The 18463-nt window shown below is 38.6% G+C and overlaps 1 protein-coding gene across 1 annotated transcript; it reads left to right on the plus strand.

Moving 5' to 3' along the window:
• Positions 1-6647: 6647 nt before the first annotated feature.
• LOC110958199 (uncharacterized) lies at positions 6648-17394 on the plus strand. The gene is made up of 13 exons (XM_051944888.1): positions 6648-6779; positions 7306-7451; positions 7667-7804; positions 8489-8627; positions 8710-8899; positions 10419-10560; positions 10655-10795; positions 11426-11484; positions 13935-14119; positions 15036-15436; positions 16204-16303; positions 16979-17168; positions 17255-17394. The coding sequence occupies exons 1-13, from the start codon at positions 6648-6650 to the stop codon at positions 17392-17394; spliced, it is 2103 nt and encodes a 700-aa protein (XP_051800848.1).
• The last annotated feature ends 1069 nt before the right edge of the window (positions 17395-18463 follow it).

The raw sequence follows: 18463 nt of genomic DNA on the forward strand, positions 1-18463 counted from the left end.
CTGTGGGTAGAAAACAGGACTGAAGGAGGTGTCACAATGTTTCTGCAAGATCACTATAACTGCATTGGTAAATGGTCCGTATTTATATTGCGCTTTACTACACCTGAAAGATACCCAAAGCCCTTTACATTATACATCACTTTCACCCACTGATGGTGCCAGCTACCATGCAAAGCGCTAACCACGACCCATCAGGAGCAATAAGGGCTTCTGCGTCTTGCTCAGGGGCACCTTGACAAGAGCTCGCCAGGCCAGGGATCGAACCGACGACCCTCCGGTTGCAAAACAACCACTCTGCCCACTTAAATGCCGCCCCGCATTGAATGGATCCGAGCATTATTGTTTCAGATATGAATCTAACACGTGTCAGCTTTGAGTCTCATTATTATGATTATGTGTGCTTCGACAGACATTAATTCAAAGGCGGAAAGGCAGAGAAAAAGCCCGGTTACTCTTTGCTGAGGATCACAAGTACTGAACTGTTGATGATTGGGCTAAGGTTTACCTACAACAAGACCATGATTTTACATGTGTATGTAACGACCTGCAAAGTGCAGACGGTTAAAAGATGTGTTTTACAATGTGTATGAGTATTGAAAACTATTCAAACTGACTGTACACACACAAACATAACTGAACACTGTTAAACCTGACTGTTGATGCAATCAGTTAAGCTGCCTTTGTTAAAGGTATCATTTGTTGTGTTAATTATTAAATGTATTGTTGTTATACATGTTATTTTTGTTGACGTGCGTAATTTCATGATATCTGACCGTATGAACACCGAAGACATTTATTTGTTTCTGGGGAAATACAGATCATTGCTTTTAAGGAGTTCCACAGTGGAGGCACTGCGCTGGCAGGCAGTTGATGTACTGCACATGAACTAGAAAAATATACAACAAGGTTTCGTCTTTTTTCTTCTTTACAGGAGACTGATGCAGGTAGACCATATGTAGCGTTATGTTTACAACCTTTCCAAAGACTTTCTGTTTGCACTTTTCTTACTGCACTAAATGTACACTGTTCAGGTTTCATCAGTTCTAAACTGACTGGTTAGCAGTTCCAGATTTTATACTCTTCATGAGCCATTAACGCTATTGAAGCTCCAGTCTGCTGGGTGTGTGTTCGCCCTCATTATATGTTCTATGTGTAATAGACAAATGAACAGTCCACTTATTTTAGCATCAGCTGCAAAGCAAAAACACACATTTTTTAAAAATGTATTTAATTGTAATGAAATTCAGACATCAAGGGGTTAATTATTTACTAGGCAGAGAATAGCTTCCTGTTACAACAGATCTAGAGCGGCTAATTATAACTAAATAACTTGATGCAGATTTATCAACAAATACACTGAGCTATATGCAAAATAGAACAACTATATAGTCTTTTTGCACTCAAAACATTTGTGCATTTATTAGGTTAGTGGAGTAGAGTAGTTTAATAAAAAATCCATTCATTACTCACCGTGATAAAACACATTAAAGGTTTAAAATGGTCCAGCAGCTGGTGGTTTGAGGGCTGGTCTGTTTGAAGTCATGATGCTGGATTGTGTCCTGTTTCTTAAGTTAAGTTCAGTGGAGAAAAATACAAAGAAGAGTAGCAGTTAATAGCATCTCATTCTGACAGCTTCCAGGAAAACCGAAATACAACTAACAATATTCTATCCATCTCCAAGTTACTCAGCACTGCCTCAATCCAGTAGACACAGTGATGTTTGCTCTGACAACTTTAGACTCACTTCACACTAAAACTTCTTCAACACTGCCCCCAAGTGGCACACCTCTGCAGCATCATGCATTATAAAAAATATTCTATGTCTCTATTAAAGTTTCTGTATATAAATGAATTATAGTATATTCACTGGTTCAATTAAAATTCACTGACACAGACCGGTTTTCTGTCATAAATCTGTGTCAACATAGGGAGTAATTTCATTCACCTTTGTTCCTGCATTTGGGCTGGAAGTCGTCTCTCAGCAGCCTTCTGAAAATTAAACTCTTAACCTATACAGGCTGTTCTGGTCAAATTTGACCTATTTGACAACCTTAATAAATGCCTTAAATCCTATTCTTTAAGTTTATGTGCATGCGTGGGTTTTCTCCGGGCACTCCAGCTTCCTCCTGCAGTCCAAAAATCTGCTGAGGTTAATTGGTTACTCTAAATTGCCCGTAGGTGTGAATGTGAGTGTGATTGTTTGTCTGTATATGTAGCCCTGCGACAGACTGGCGACCTGTCCAGGGTGTCCCCTGCCTTCGACAGAGTCAGCTGAGATAGGCTCCAGCACCCCCGCGATCCTAGTGAGGATACAGCGGTGTATAGAGAATGGATGGATGGAAATGTGGCAGGATGGTGCCAAAGAGGGGAAAGATGATCAGAACCGAGTGGGTTAAACTAGCAGAAGGCAGCATCGCAGATGTTCAGGACAGTTACAAATATCTTGGGATACTGCAGACAAATGAGAATCACGAGGAAACTGCTAGAAAGTCTACAACAGCCGAATACCTACAAGGAGTAAGACAGGTCCTGAAGAGGCAGCTAACTGGAAGGAACAAGGTTCAGGCCATCAACATATACACCCTGTCAGTCATCTAATAGCCCGTTAGTATATTCAACTGGCCAAAGAGGACATGGAAAGCACCGATATCAAGACAAGGAATCTCCACACAATTCATGGAACATGAGGTTATACACAAAGCGAACTGGTGAGTGTCTGCACAACTGTCCAGGATGAAGCATCTAAAATCCAGAAATACCTCCTGACATCAGCTTCAGAGTAAAGTTCGCTGTTGGTTGTATTCATTTCCTTTATTTCAGTAGCACCTGTTTGCCTTTAACCTCCTCACATTCCCTCTGGAAATCAGCATTTGTTCTGCCTTTTTGTTACTCGTCGACTACCCTAGAGAGCCGTGCTGTAACGCATGTTAACACAGTTTACTTATGTGAAACAAAGTTCTAATCCTCAAAAAACAGAGAAAGGCGATCCAAAATATTCAAAATTATCAGTCAAATAAAGCTTCACGACATCTCCCTTCTTTCACAAACTGCTCACTTTTCAGCCTTTTACATCTCATGACTTCTGATAGTGACACTAGGCGGCACAGTTTATCAGTAAGGTCCAAGAAAAACATCTGCACGATATTTAACGTTAATAAAATATGCTGTGATGACTGTATACGCACAGAGTAACAACACGCAACCAGAAATAACAAGTAAAACCTGTGGAAGATGCAGTCTTGAATTGTGTCTATTTCACTTCCTAAACATGATAGATGCTCTTTCCCCATTTAAGTTTCCATGTAGCATTGTAGATGCTGAGCTAAAACTTGAAATACAACACATTTTACTGATTTCAAATCAACAGGTGTCACATTCACCTGACAGTAAAAAGACTGTGGATTTGAAATTGCTGGTCTGGATGCGGTTTGCATGTTGTCCCGGTGTTGTTCAAATACACGCACAGTGATTTTAAACTGGTTATAAGTGCAAATGTGAGCGAGTACAGTTGTTTGTCTCTGTGATGGACTAGCAACCCGCCTAGGGTGTATCCTGACTGTCATTTAATGTTTATTATACAATTATACCACTACATATAAAGTATAATTACACTCTTTGTTGAGCTATTTTTACTGTAATGGTCATCTCCGCCCTGAAAATGAAAGCTGAGAAGCTACTGGACTTCTTAAAGAAACCTAAAATAGCAAATTTGCTAAGTCACTTTCTTTTACATAAATGCAACAGAAAACATCTTCACTGAAAATATAAAAAGCAAAGGTTTTGATAGGATGTTGAAACAGTTATTTCAGAGTAAAATTCATGTAAAATGTAGGAGACACTGTGTTTCCTACAAGGTGAGATCATTCCATGTTAATTCTCTGCTCAGCCCACAAAAATATCACAGTGAGTACAGGGAGCTCTATTAGTACTTCACAAACTGTGCGTCCTTCAATTAGTCTAATTCATCAGAATTTACGACTATAATCAGGATGTGTCACGTAAGAAAAGTATTTGTCAACTCCAATGCTTGACTGGTTTCGAAGGCCAGCAAATTTATTTTACTAACCTCACTATGACATGATTTTACTAATTTCTCAGTTTTCAAGTTGAAATTCATTAAAAAAAGTAACTTGGATTTTAAGCAGTTTAGCAAGAGCAGCCATAACAAGGACGTCGTCAAATGCTCTTGTTCATAATCCCCAAGTAATCACTTCAAAAATACAATCAATTGTAACTTTTAGTGACACAGAGCCAATTTTACACACTTTCATCTCATCTTGCCCGGATACACAAGAGTCTTTTAGGTTTTCTGAACCAAAGATTCATTGTTCCAGCAGTGGCAGAACCAACAGCTGTGATTCTACCTCTCCTGTTTCAACTTCTTTACTTTCACATTCAGTATATTTGAAGTGTTCTTTTACTCCACCACAACTTTGGAGAATGCCTTAAAGAATGTAAACAACTAAGACTGGTCTCAAAAAATACAACAAAGCCAGAGTTTTTTCTCCCCCAGAATATCAGAATGACAATGAAGTGCAATTAGAGTATTCTACGCAGTGCTGTGTTAGCACTGAAGACTGCTCTGATCATGTATTTAAACATTAAATTACAGAAAACTTGTAATACAAAAATTCCGGATGGACATGGATATCGAAAGATAGCAGATTAATTTAATGCACATCATCCAAGGAGGATTCCACTTGGCTTTTCCACGGTGGCAAAGATGGTTAAAAAGTTTAAAGAAATGGGCAGTGTCATGGACAAACCCCGTTCTGGATGACTAAATGTATCAGTGGAAATTAAAGAATTGGTCATGGGTACAATTCATGCTAGTCCCAAAAAGTCCCTTCCCTAACCCTAACTCTATCCCTGTCTTTCAATATGTCCATCTTTCACGTCCACTGAGAAGCACCAGTTCAATTCTTTCTTCTTTCGACAAAACCATGTTAAATCTGTGGAGGCTAAAAAAGTGATAGTTAATGAGATTTGTATTGTATTGCATCATGCTGTATTGTCTGATATTGTATCATACCATCTTGTATAATATGACACTGCACTGTATTGTATTGTTTTATATTGTACCGTACTGCATTGTATTGTATTATATCATACAGTATTTTATTGTATATGACTGTGTTGTATTATATTGCATCCTGCAGTGCTGTATTGTATTGTGCAAACCAAAACCATGCAGTCTAATGAATAAAGTCTTTAAGTCCACAGCAGCAATTTTGTTTTTTTGTTTTTTATTATCAATAGATAAGGAAAATTCCCCAATAGAAAACCATACAGCATCTCCAAAATGATTAAAGAAAAACAATTTCCAGTTATAAGTTAAAGTTTTTTATTAATCTGTAGACACTCACAGACAAAAGAAATAACCACATGATAAAACAAAACAAAACAAAACAAAAGAATGAGACAAAGCACATCAGCCAACAAACAACAAATTGCTCCTCTTATGACAAAGTTGGTCTTTTATGAACTGTGCAAAGGCTCCCCAAACCTTCTTACATCACATATAAACATTACGTTCATCAAAAAACAATTCTTTCTTCTTATTTTTTACAGTTTGTACAGTTTGGGCTGATAAACGATGTCATCTTGCCAATTTTCACAAGTGACACATACCATTTAGACCTAGAGTTGGGGTTCAGAATGCTTGATTAAGATTCAGTTTTGCCACATCATGTTGTGTTCTCGGTCTGCACAGTAGATCTTCAGCGAGCACTATCACCTCACAGCTAAGGTCCCTGGTTCGTGTCCTGGCTTGTACCTGGGATCTTTCTGCATGGAGTTTGCATATTCTCTCTGTGCATGCGTGGGTTTTCTCCAGGTACTCCGGCTTCTTACCACAGTCCAAAGACATGCTCAGATTAATTGGTGATTCTAAATTATCTGTAGTGTGAATGTGAGTGTGATTGTTTGTCTCTATATGCAGCCCTGGTGACCTGTCCAGGGTGTACACTGGCTTCACCCTAAGTCAGCTGGGATAGACTCCAGCCCACCACAACCCTAGTGGGGATTAAGTGGTGTATAGAGAATGGATGGATGGATGGATGGTGTATTCATTGGATGGGTGAAGTAAAGTATCCATCCAACGAATGTTTGTTGACCGCATCTGTTACAAAAAATTATTTCTGCTTTTATGCTGTGTGCAAATAAAAAAATGAAAGCGACTTTGCTTGTATATCACAAGCTCAGGACTCATAGCATCTGCATTAATGTACACAACACTGACTTCATGCATGTGATGTGAAAAATCGATTGCACAGTGCCACTGTGTTGTGCAGCTGAAACTAAGGGAGGTGTCTTACTGTCAGGAATACCACTTGACTCATGTAAACCCCATGGAACATTTTGTTCATGAAAAGTTACCTGATTGATGCCAATTTTCATTAAGATTCATTATTTCATTAGTATCATTATTTAATTTCATTATTCTGTCATGACTGAAGTTCAGATGAGGCTCTTCCTGTGTAATTAATTTATTTTTAAAAGTCAAACCAGTTTTGCGGCCTCCCTATTGTTCTGCAGCATCGCATGCATGCCATTAAGGTCGGCAAAGGTGGTCTGCAGGTGTATATAAGGATGCTGCAGGTGGATGTGAGCTGCAGACGTTCTGGAGACGGTGAATTCCTGGCATCATGGCGTCCACAAAGTCCTCCTACTGCAGCTGCTCCTGGTCTCAGTGGTCTCTGTGGTGTCGGCTCAGGAACTTCTTTGGGATGAGCGCAACCATCGCCCACAAAGGCACCAACTCTGATGGAACACACAAGGTGAGACCCACAACTCTGAATGTCAGAATTACAGATGAAGTGTGAACATGCTTTCCCTGGTGTGGTCTCTCATCTTGTCACTGATATTGGACTTTCCAAGTGGCTTAAAGAAATGATTTCCAAATTTGTTCAAAAATAGATATGCTATTTCAGAACATAAGATAAATTAAAATAACTCATTGAAGTTCTTTAAGTGTGAGCAGTTAGATATAGTGATTTCTTTTATGGAAGTGATTCAATTTTGTTGAATGACTTTTTTTTTTTTACTTTTACAGTTCTTTTTATATTTATACAGTTTTTATTTTTAACTTTTCACCTCATTTATCTCAAAATCCAAACAGTGACTTCAAAACGATTTAAAACGTTTTCCTATGATTTAAAAAACAGAATTCTCTCTGGTTGTTGGATCAAATTGCCACCAAATAACATTCACCATCAGTTTACACAGAAACTCTGCACCAGGACCTCCTGACTCTTTGGGCCAGTTCACTGATCTATCCATCCTTAATTTGATTGTTTTCCACAGGTGCTCTTTCGTAACAAGCACACCTTTGGAGATTGTGACAAAAGCATGGACTGGAGTTGCAATAGTGGCGACTGTGGCTCCATCTCCGGAAGTAAGAGAGCAGAGATTTACAATAGCTTCAGAGGACCCTTTGCTAGCGAGCTGTGGTGTGAAACTGAAACAGTTGTCACGAGGAACATCTTGAGCGATGAACCTTTTAAGCTGGGGTGAATAATTTTAACTTTAATGATCTAAATACTATTGATGCTGTTCATAATGTGTATCTTCTTACTTTAAATCGTCATATCGTAAAGTTGTGGTTCTACTAAACATAAAAGCTGTTAGAGATGATATTCAAGTATCTTGTTTCCACACATACCAGGACAGAAGACTGTTGCTGGCTCATAGCAGTTAATGGTGAAGATGGAGTCGTTGGGCTCACTGCTCTGAGTCTGGCGAAAAGATCTGACACCGGAGAACCAAACAAATCACCTATTTTTACCTTTCTGCCTTTCTTGAGGTAAGTTTCCTGATGTTTGCATGAAACTGTTTGCCTCTAATGTGCAGAAATTGAAACTCTGAAATGTGGAACACATTTTCCTCTGCTCTTCATCTATTTTGATTATGAATTACAATTGAAGAATTTGTGTGCATTCACTTTAGAGATGTATTACTTGAGTATTTCCTTCCACTCAACTGCAATTCAGATGGAAATATTGTATGTTTAAATCCATTACCTTCATCTAACAGTTTGTTTTTGTTTTTTGGGGGAGTTTTTTTTTTACCTTTTGTGTTTATTGTGCATAATTTTTCCAATAATTTGCATCTTTTTCCACTGGTGTGTGCCTTTTTTGTGTGTGCTTGCATTCATTTTCATCTATTTGTATTCATTTTTGAATATCCTGTCATTGGTTTGCATTTATTTTCTGTATATTCTGGGGGTTATTGCAGTTGTTTTACATCTAATTTGTGTTGATTTTGCATCTCTTTTCATTGATTTCTATATCCTTTTCTGAATGAAGACAATGCACTTTAATTACCACAAGAAGGGTTTTTTTGTTGATTGTTTTAAACAGAAATAAGGAAATGAAATATTCTTTGGTGCATTGATGCTTTTACATCACCGCTGCTTCCTGCATTTTCTCTGCTCATTTTTCGGTCTGATATGATGTGTTTCTAACTCATGTTTGTTTATTTATTAAAGAGTTCCTAAGAACTGCCCTCAGACATACAAGATGATGCCCTTTGATGCTGATGGTGACGACGTCAGATGCAGATTTGGAAGTTCGTACGCGCAAGAGTGCAGCTTATGCTCCCAACCTGCAGGATTCGACTTAGATGAGGTCGGTTGAAAAAGGGAATCTCCTGTTACATTAATGCATTGTTGCTTTGTCTGACTTAACCCCAAAATGTTGATGCCATCAGAACTCCTGCAAGTTAAGCCACATTGAAGCCGACTACGCTGGAATCCATACGTTCGAGTTGGTGGTGGAGGACTTCCCAAAAGAACAGGTCGAGCTGAGCTACTCAAACGGAAACCAACCCCAGAAGCTTGAAGACAAAACCAATACTGAACTTCCCCTCAGCAAACTACCACTACAGTTCACTTTGGAGGGTAATTCAGATTTTACTTGTACAAATAAATGACCTGACGACACTTTTAGTATAACACTAATTATGAACCACCAGCAGCTGTACCGCCCTCAAGTGACAGAAACTTTCACGCGTGTTGCAGCTCTGGCAGCATCCTAATGAGCTATTGTTTTAGATTTATTCAGTGCAGAAGTCCATCTGAACAAGAAAAGCTTGAAAAGATACATTTCTTTTTCATTTGACTGCTGGCTTTGAGATTAAATATTTATTGTTAAGTTTTAAAACATGTATTTAGTCTTTATTCCACCAATGACTCAAAACAGAATACTTTAGTTCTTCTAAAAAACATAAATCTATATATTGGTAGACACCTGCAGGAAGAGGTCAGCGGTGGAAGAAAAAGTTAGATCTCAAGTAAAAATACAATTACAACTATGTAATGGAAATACAGATGCAAAATGAACACCAATAGAAGGGAAACAACTGCAAAGACAGCAAGAAAGACCAGAAATGGATGCAAACCAATGAAGAAGTTATGTAAAATAAATATAAAAGAAGGTTAAATGACTGCAAAAAATACTAAAAAGACATGCAAACCACTGAAGAAGACATCACAAATCAATGTAAAACAAGTGCAAACATGCAAAAAGTCCAAAAATAGATGCCAATTATTAAAAACGAGAACAGCACAAGTAGGCATGAAACAACTGCAAAGACCAGATGGAGTTGTAAACAAATGAAAAAGAGAGGCAAAAATGGACACGGATGTGTGTAAACTGACTGCAAACACACAAAAAGTCTACAAAGACAACTGCAGTGGCACACAAGAAGCTCATAAAGAGATGTGAAATAAACACAAACAGATAAAAAATGACTGCAGCGACACATGGAACGGTTAGAAAGAGATGCACAATAAATGCAAATAGATGTAAAACAACTGCAAAGACACAGAAGACAGTAATAAGGAGATGCAAACTCATTATAAGAGGTTCCAACCCATGAAAGAGATCATAAATGACCACAAATTGGTGTAAAATTTCCATAACGCACAAGAAAGAGATGCAAGCCACTGAAAAAGAGGTGCAAAATGAGCAACAATAGATACAAAACCATTGCAAATACACAAAATAAAGACCAGAAAGAGACACAAGAGATACAAATACATACAAAGCAATGTAAATGTCCTACATAAAAGACATACTTCAAGGTAACAAAGAGATTTAAATCCAATTCAATTCTGGAAAAGAGATACAAATTCATGAAAGATGCAAAACAGTAGCCTGTACAAGATTTTTCTAGAACATGTAGTGAGGTGGGAAGACAAAGTTGCAGAAAATAGAAATACCCAATAAAAGTACATGCACCTCACTATTGCGCTTAGTTACATGTCAGTAAAAGCAATTACTGGTTATCACCACACGTGTAACCAAAGAAAAGCGTTAAAGTTATGATTCTTACACAGCAACACAGTGACAGATTTCAATATTTATTCCAAAATCTACTGCACATTGTAATTTAAATGTACCTTTTTAATCCTCCAGTAACAGACAATGCTCCCTCATGTGAGAAGGGAGTCTACATACCCAAGCTTGTGCAACCAACACCTATATATGGAGCAAAGATCCATGCAGAGGTCGACTCAGCCGTGGAGATCAGAGTCAAAGCTGAAGTTTCAGTTTCAGAGTAAGTGAGATGAAGCCAAAAGTCTTTTCAGCAAGAGAGCTAACATCAGCAATAATGAGGAAATCCCTGATTTCTTGTTTTTGTGTGAACACAGCATTGAAGGCATCGTTGTCAGTGGGCCTTCGGGCATCGGTCAGAGGACAAACGGCAGCGAGTTTGTCATCACATGGAAACCTACAGCCGACGACTCGGGAGAACATTTCTCAGTTTGCTTTGCTGTTGAATCATCCACATTGTGAGCTTTGTCTTCCTTTCTTTTACGATACAATCGCTTTCAGGGTTTCAAAACCACAATTCCACTGTTTCTACATTTTAGAGGCCTCCTCCTCCAGAGTAAGTAACATTTCACTGGAAGATTTTTACTATACAATCATCGTGACCATCGACACACAATTTGGAGAGCAAATCCGATCACTCAAACTTATATTCAACTTTCTCTTCTCTTCACAGTCAATTTAAGAGATTAAAAAGCATGACTTTACTGTTTTTATATTTTACAGGATAAAAGCTAACCCCTTTACCTTCCCTGAGTAAGTAAGATTTCATTGTCAAATGTCACTCATTTTGTGTCTCAGAAATGAAAATAAGGAAAAAATAATAAACCCACGACATTGCCAAATATGTCAGATTCTTAAGAAGGATGAAGATCTTGACTATGCAATTATCGTGACCACAATGAACAGATTTGATCTCAAAATCACCACACAGTTTGGAGGACAAATGCTATCAGTCCAACTCATATTCAATTTTCTATTCTCTTTTGACCTGAAATTAAATGTTATTCATTTGAAATCAGCTCAACTTCAACATGTAATTCCTTTTCACAGTTGAATTGTTTAATCAGTGCTCACTAATGCTCTTTCAGGTTGGTGTTCTTTCAATCTGAGGTGAGGTGTGTCATGGTGGAAGTCAAGGAAAAGATAGGTGAGTCTCAAGGCCAGATTTCATTTCAAGTGTCAGATGTTGGCCATATTGACAATATTTTAGAACAATTCTTTAAAGTACATTCTCTTCTGCTGTTGCGGTGAAGCCTGCAGTTCTTCAAATGTAAACTAGAGGCTGCCTCCAAAAGCCACACAAAGGAAGGAAATTCTTGTCAGATACGGCTCAGAAAACCAAATTACAATAACAGGAGGATAGATGCAGTTCAGGATAGAAAAGCAGTAAGAAAAAAGTCAGCTACCTTCATGGAAATGAAATGATTCAAGCAAAAGTAAGACTAAAATAGAAAAGTAAGAAGTAATACTGGAAATAATTTTGAAGTAGCAGAATAATATTACACATAATGATGAAATATTGCATCTGAAAACAAAACACTGATGAAGAAAGTAGAAAGCTGCACATGAAGCTGAAAAATTACATTAGTACTACATTAAGCAGCACTGTTTGAGTGTGAAAAACAGTGTATGTTGCACACACACACACACACACACACAAACGCACACATGCACTGCATATATATGAAGCATACTATGTCTTTGAAAACAAAACTTTTTTGTCAGTTTTTTTATGCAAAATACGCATAAAATATACATACAAAATGAACAGGATTCTGTCCTTCCTGTGAATTTATAATATACATAAGTAGAAATAATATGTATCGGTTAAAATAGCTTAAAATGTAAATCATAAATCTATATATTCACTCCTACAATAAGCAATGTTTGACACAGATTTTATCACACAACGTGCAGTTTTCCATAAAATGGGTGTTCTTGATCATATACACACGTGGACAAAATTGTTGGTACCCCTCAGTTAAAGAAGGAAAAACCCACAATTCTCACTGAAATCACTTGAAACTCACAAAGTAACAATAAATAAAAATTTATTGAAAATTAAATAATCAAAAACAGCCATTACTTTTGAATTGTTGATTAACATAATTATTTAAAAAAACAAACTAATGAAACAGGCCTGGACAAAAATGATGGTACCTCTATAAAAGATTGAAAACTATTTGACCAGAGTGACATGATTAACTCAGGTGTGTCATTTAATTGACATCACAGGTGCTTCCAAACTCATAATCAGTCAGTCTGCCTATTTAAAGGGAGACAAGTAGTCACCCTGCTGTTTGGTGAAAAGGTGTGTACCACACTGAACATGGACAACAGAAAGCGAAGGAGAGAATTGTCCCAGGACATCCGAAAAAAAATTATAGACAAACATCTTAAAGGTAAAGGCTATAAGACCATCTCTAAACAGCTAAAAGTTCCTGTGACAACAGTGGCTCATATTATTCAGAAGTTCAAGACCCACGGGACAGTAGCCAACCTCCCTGGACGTGGCCGCAAGAGGAAAATTGATGACAAATTGAAGAGACGGATCGTTGGAATTGTATCCAAAGAGCCCAGAGCAACCTCCAAAGAAATTAAAGGTGAACTCCAAGGCCAAGGTACATCAGTGTCAGATCGCACCATTCGTCGTTGTTTGAGCCAAAGTGGACTTCATGGGAGACGACCAAGGAGGACACCACTGCTGAAAAAAACTCATAAAAAGCGAGACTGGAATTTGCAAAAATGCATGTTGACAAGCCACAAAGCTTCTGGGAGAATGTCCTTTGGACAGATGAGACCAAACTGGAGCTTTTTGGTAAGGCACATCAACTCTATGTTCATAGACTCAAAAACCAAGCATACAAAGAAAAGAACACTGTCCCTACGGTGAAACATGGAGGAGGCTCAGTAATGTTTTGGGGCTGCTTTGCTGCATCTGGCACAGGGTGTCTTGAAAGTGTGCAAGGTACGATGAAATCTGAAGACTATCAAGGCATTCTGGAGAGAAATGTGCTGCCTAGTGTCAGAAAGCTTGGTCTCAGTCGCAGGTCATGGGTCTTCCAACAGGACAACGATCCAAAACACACAGCCAAAACACCCAAGAATGGCTGAGAGAAAAGCGTTGGACTATTCTAAAGTGGCCTTCTATGAGCCCAGATCTGAATCCCATTGAACATATGTGGAAGGAGCTGAAACATGCCATTTGGAGAAGACACCCATCAAACCTGAGACAACTGGAGCTGTTTGCTCATGAGGAGTGGGCCAAAATACCTGTTGACAGCTGCAGAACGCTCATTGACAAATACAGAAATCGTTTAATTGCAGTGATTGCCTCAAAAGGTTGTGCAACAAAATATTAAGTTATGGGTACCATCATTTTTGTCCAGCCCTATTTCATTAGTTTGTTTTTTTAAATAATTATGTTAATCAACAATTCAAAAGTGATGGCTGACTTTGATTATTTAATTTTCAATAAATTTTATTTATTGTTACTTTTGTGAGTTTCAAGTGATTTCAGTGAGAATTGTGGGTTTTTCCTTCTTTAACTGAAGGGTACCAACAATTTTGTCCACGTGTGTATATCTCTTGTTCCAGGTAAATCCCACGTGATCTGCGATGAATCCTCAATGACAATCCTGGTGGAGAAAGCTTCCTTCCCTCGACTCAGTGAGGATCATCTGCAGCTCAACGACCCCTCCAACACCATCTGCAGCCTGACGTCTAACAGCACCCACTTCATCGGCAACTTCGGCCTCAACCAGTGTGGCACTCAGATCGAGGTAACCGGGGGTCGTGTGCTTCATCATTTCTTTATTTTTAACATTAAGCAGGAGACCTGGTGTCAAACACTTCATTTCCTGCATTCTGGTGAACTTTTCTTGCAACCATTTGTTCCTTTTCTGCATCAGTTACGTTGGAATGTTTTTATTTATGTGAAGGAAAATTCACTAGTCTGACGACAACTCAAGATATCATGGAACACAACACACAAAGGCTCTCAGTCATTCAGTGTTGCTTTCAAATAGAAACCTCCTGGAGATTCACTTTTCTGCACTTAATTTTTATTACCCTGCTGAATCAGCACACATATAGGCAGAGTTTACTCTTCTGTACTTATGGCTTTTGTTTGGGAAAGTTATATTGTCAGGTCAATGATAAATAAATGTGCTTTAGTTAATTTCTTTTTTTAGTTCTGTTTTTTGGCCTTTTTGCCTGTATTGCATAGGGCAGTGGAGAGAGACAGGAAATATGGGTAGAAAAGTGAGGGAATGACATGCAGTAAATGGCCACGGGCTGGATTGGATTCAAACCTATGACCGCTGCATCAGGGACTATAGTCTCTGTTTATGGGTTGCCCACTCAGCCAGCTGAGATATCTGGACAGTTTTAATTAGTTTCATAATCCCTAGACTTTACTCCCTCAGAAGTGTTTCAGCAACATTTCTGCACATTCAGGACATGTCAAATCAAATCAAGTATATTTATATGGTACATTTTAAAACAGCCTAAGTTGACCAAACTGGTGTACAGGAAACAAAAATATGTGCAAAAAGGAAAAAAAAAAAAAAAACTTCCAAAATTAGACCATAAAAATACCAAAATACAGGATAACAACCTGGAGGATCAACTTCCAACATGAATGGCCCACATGTCCTAAATAAACTGAGGCTTAACATGCAACATTTTGCTCTGCAGGAAGATGACGACTACCTCATTTTCAAGAATGAAATCACCACATATGAAGACCAAAACTATCAGATCACTAGGAAGCACCTGCTGGAGGTGCAGTTCTACTGCCAGTACCCCAAACATGGCAACGTGTGGCAGAGCTACTCGGTTCACAGGAAGAACGTCACCGTGTGGGAGAAGGGCATAGGCACATTCACCTATGAGTTTGAGTTCTATGAGGACGACAGCTACAAAACCATGATTGACCCATACTCATTCCCTCTGGAGGTGGAAATAGGGAGCAGGCTTTACATGAAGATAGAGGCCACCTCTTCACTCAGCAACACTGAGTTGTTTGTGGAGTCCTGCACTGCTGCACCGTACGACAACCCCAACTACCCCAATCCCTACACCATCATTGCAGACGGGTAAGCATGACAACACACTGCAGTGGCAACAGAGGAAAACACAAAGTATTAGTAGGAATTTGAGAGAAGTTGTTGACTGTAGGTGTGAATGATCACCTGTATGATGTGTCAGCCTTGATAATTTTATGCTGTGTCTCTCTTTTCCATTCCCTTTTAGGTGACAGTATTAATAATCAACTTCATTTATTTCTTTAGCACATTTTAAACTGGAACTACAAGGTCCTTAAGAAAAATAAGCATCAATGAAACACCTTTTCAATATGAACACATCTTGATGTAAAAGTCTAAATTCTGTAAAAACCATTGAGGGTGTCTGCAGGTCTTAAAGGTTTTGGTAAAGCACCAACTTTGTTGAGCAATTTCTCTACTCAGTTTATTTTTCTTTTCCAGGTCCCATATCATGTTAGTTGATTAATTATCATGAGATATGTGAATGTGCATAAAGACCTCTGACCAGAGACAAACTGGAATCAAATAGAGAACATTTTAATTTTCTGATGATACATAAAACGGGTGCATCTTTACTCCCCATACCATGTGCCCCTGGCCTGAAACAGTTACACCAGCACTACACAAATGTTAACTGTGCTGAAACTGTCTTTTTAATGAACATATTGTTGTTTGCTCATGTTGTATATTACGAAAAAATTTGCATCCCTAGCATCCTGTCACAAGATATTCTCTCTCTATGACAAACATGAAAATCTGTAGTCTATACTGGACTTACATTAGCAATGCCTCTCGTCTTCTTGTTTTGTTCTGATTAGGTGTGAAGTGGACCCGACTGTTATCGTCTATGAAACTGACCACAAAAATAAGTTCTTGTTCAGCATGGAGGCCTTCAAGTTCATCGGCTTGTATGACCAGGTGAAGAATGTGGTTAGAGTGTAGCTATAAATGCATCTGTACATGGGTCCAAATTCAGCCATCTTCCAAACTGAGATGTTTCATTTCTAATCACTGTATTCTACATGTTTCATTGAGAAAACTGCCATAATTAGGGACTTTTTGGCTGAACTGCAGGCTGTATTAACACAGAGCAGGAGAGAAGTAAAGAAACAAGTTCTGTTTATTTGCGGTTTGTTTATTTTTTAAAACACAAGTGAAGATACTTCACTTTTTTGTTTTGGTTATGGCACTGTAACTGTGATTGTCTTTACTTCTAGCCAGAGTTGTGCTGTTTACATCAAGGGGCAGGACTTCATGTTGCAGTTAGAAATGATCCCACAGTGAGGAAAAAAAATGTGACAGGAGCAACAAAAAATGTCCAGAAACTGAATGAGTTTCAGAGGTTTTACCTTGGCTGAAAGCTCAATACATCAAAGTAATCTCCACGTGTAATCTGAGTAAACAAACATTATGTGGGAGCAGCAGATTCAGTTTCTTCTAAGTTTTGAAACAATTATAGTTAAATGTGTTATTTCTAATGTTTGATTCAATTTCTGAAAATCATGTCTCAGCCACAGCTCTGGGAACTACCACGCTAGAGGGAGCAGTGATATGTGTGCTGAATATCATAACACTGTGTTCTGTTGCATTCAGGTGTACATCAGCTGTTCAGTTGTCATGTGTGAAGCTGGAAATCCCGACACCAGGTGCTCACAGGGATGCATGAACTTCAAAACCAGTGATTTTCGCCCAAAGAGAGAGACAAAGGTCCAAAGTGGAGCCCACTTCATTTCCCAGGGTCCCCTGCGTCTGAAGAGGTCGGCCGAGAACAGCGACAGCCCAGGTACGGACACAGCAAGTGTTTTCTTCACAGCAGCTACCTTGTCTGAGTAAAACACTGAAATGAAATTGTTCTTCTGTTGTTTTCAGCGATCGCCCTGAACCTGAACCTGGTGTTCATCGCTGGATGTGTCCTGGCTGCTGTTGGCATGATCTGTGGAGTGATCTTGTACAAAACCAAGACGTCCAAGGTCAAGTACCAACTGCTGCCTGCATCTGAGACCTTTTAAGACACCAGCATGTGCAGAGATCAGATATTACATTAGAATACAATAACTATGCTGTCAGATTTTGGGGTTTCTTGGGTCTACTTGTGTGCATTTAAAACAATGATTTCCAATCAACCTCTTGAGAAATTTTTTACAATCTGTGTCTGGGCAAGTAAATTAACTGATTTTTCTATGCAACGACATCAAAGGATGATGCTTTAGCCTTGCATCTGCTGGTGATTGTTGCAATTGTGGGTATCTTAAACTGTTTCTACTAATTAATATTACTCTATGATTTAAATCAAGTATCCTGATTGTTTCCCCAGTCAGTTATTCCTGTGTCTGAACTGGCTTCAAATGAATGGAAAAATCTTCAATCACTTATTCTGTACTTTTAAATGGATCAATAAAGTACTTTCAAGCATCAATTTTTGCTTTTGTCCTTTTAAGTTACAAATACAAGCATCTCATTCAAGTGTATTATGCAGTGTCTTCTACTGTTTGTGATTCAAACAGAATAACTTCATTGTCTGTTCCAAGTGAAAACAGAAATTCATCGTCTGTCACGGCTGCAAGACAAAAATTAAAATCCACACTCAAACATTTAAAGACACCCTCACATCAAAAACACAGTACAATAAATAATAAAAATAAAACACATAAAATAAAACACAGGCCTGTTCCATTGCCTCCAATAAATTTTCCCTGGTGTAGGGCTGTTGGTCATAGACCTTCCACCGCCATGCAGAGAAAAACTCCTCTATTGGATTCAGGAAGGGGCTGTAGGGTGGAAGGAAAACCTTGATGAAGCGCTGGTTGTTAGTGAACCACTCACGAATCAGGACAGCATGGTGAAACCTCACATTGTCCCAAACTATGACATATATAGGATGCACTTCTTGCTGATTCTGCTGCTCACGTTCAGTCATAACATTCTGTAGACCACCTAGAAATGCCAGGAGATGTTCAGTGTTGTATGGCCCCAGGTTTGCATGACGGTGGAGAACCCCCCAGTTACTTATGGCTGCACAAAGGGTGACATTGCCACCACGCTGGCCACGCTGGCACGTTGACCAATTATGTTCCTGCC

Source organism: Acanthochromis polyacanthus, chromosome 2 (assembly GCF_021347895.1).
Source record: "Acanthochromis polyacanthus isolate Apoly-LR-REF ecotype Palm Island chromosome 2, KAUST_Apoly_ChrSc, whole genome shotgun sequence".
Lineage (NCBI taxonomy): Eukaryota > Metazoa > Chordata > Actinopteri > Pomacentridae > Acanthochromis > Acanthochromis polyacanthus.

Coding starts and splice junctions, on each gene's coding strand:
- LOC110958199 (XM_051944888.1), top strand. CDS start 6,648: ATGGCGTCCACAAAGTCCTCCTACTGCAGCTGCTCCTGGTCTCAGTGG. Junction 7,452..7,666: donor CCCTTTGCTAGCGAGCTGTG/GTGTGAAACTGA, acceptor CACACATACCAG/GACAGAAGACTGTTGCTGGC. Junction 15,437..16,203: donor TACACCATCATTGCAGACGG/GTAAGCATGACA, acceptor TGTTCTGATTAG/GTGTGAAGTGGACCCGACTG.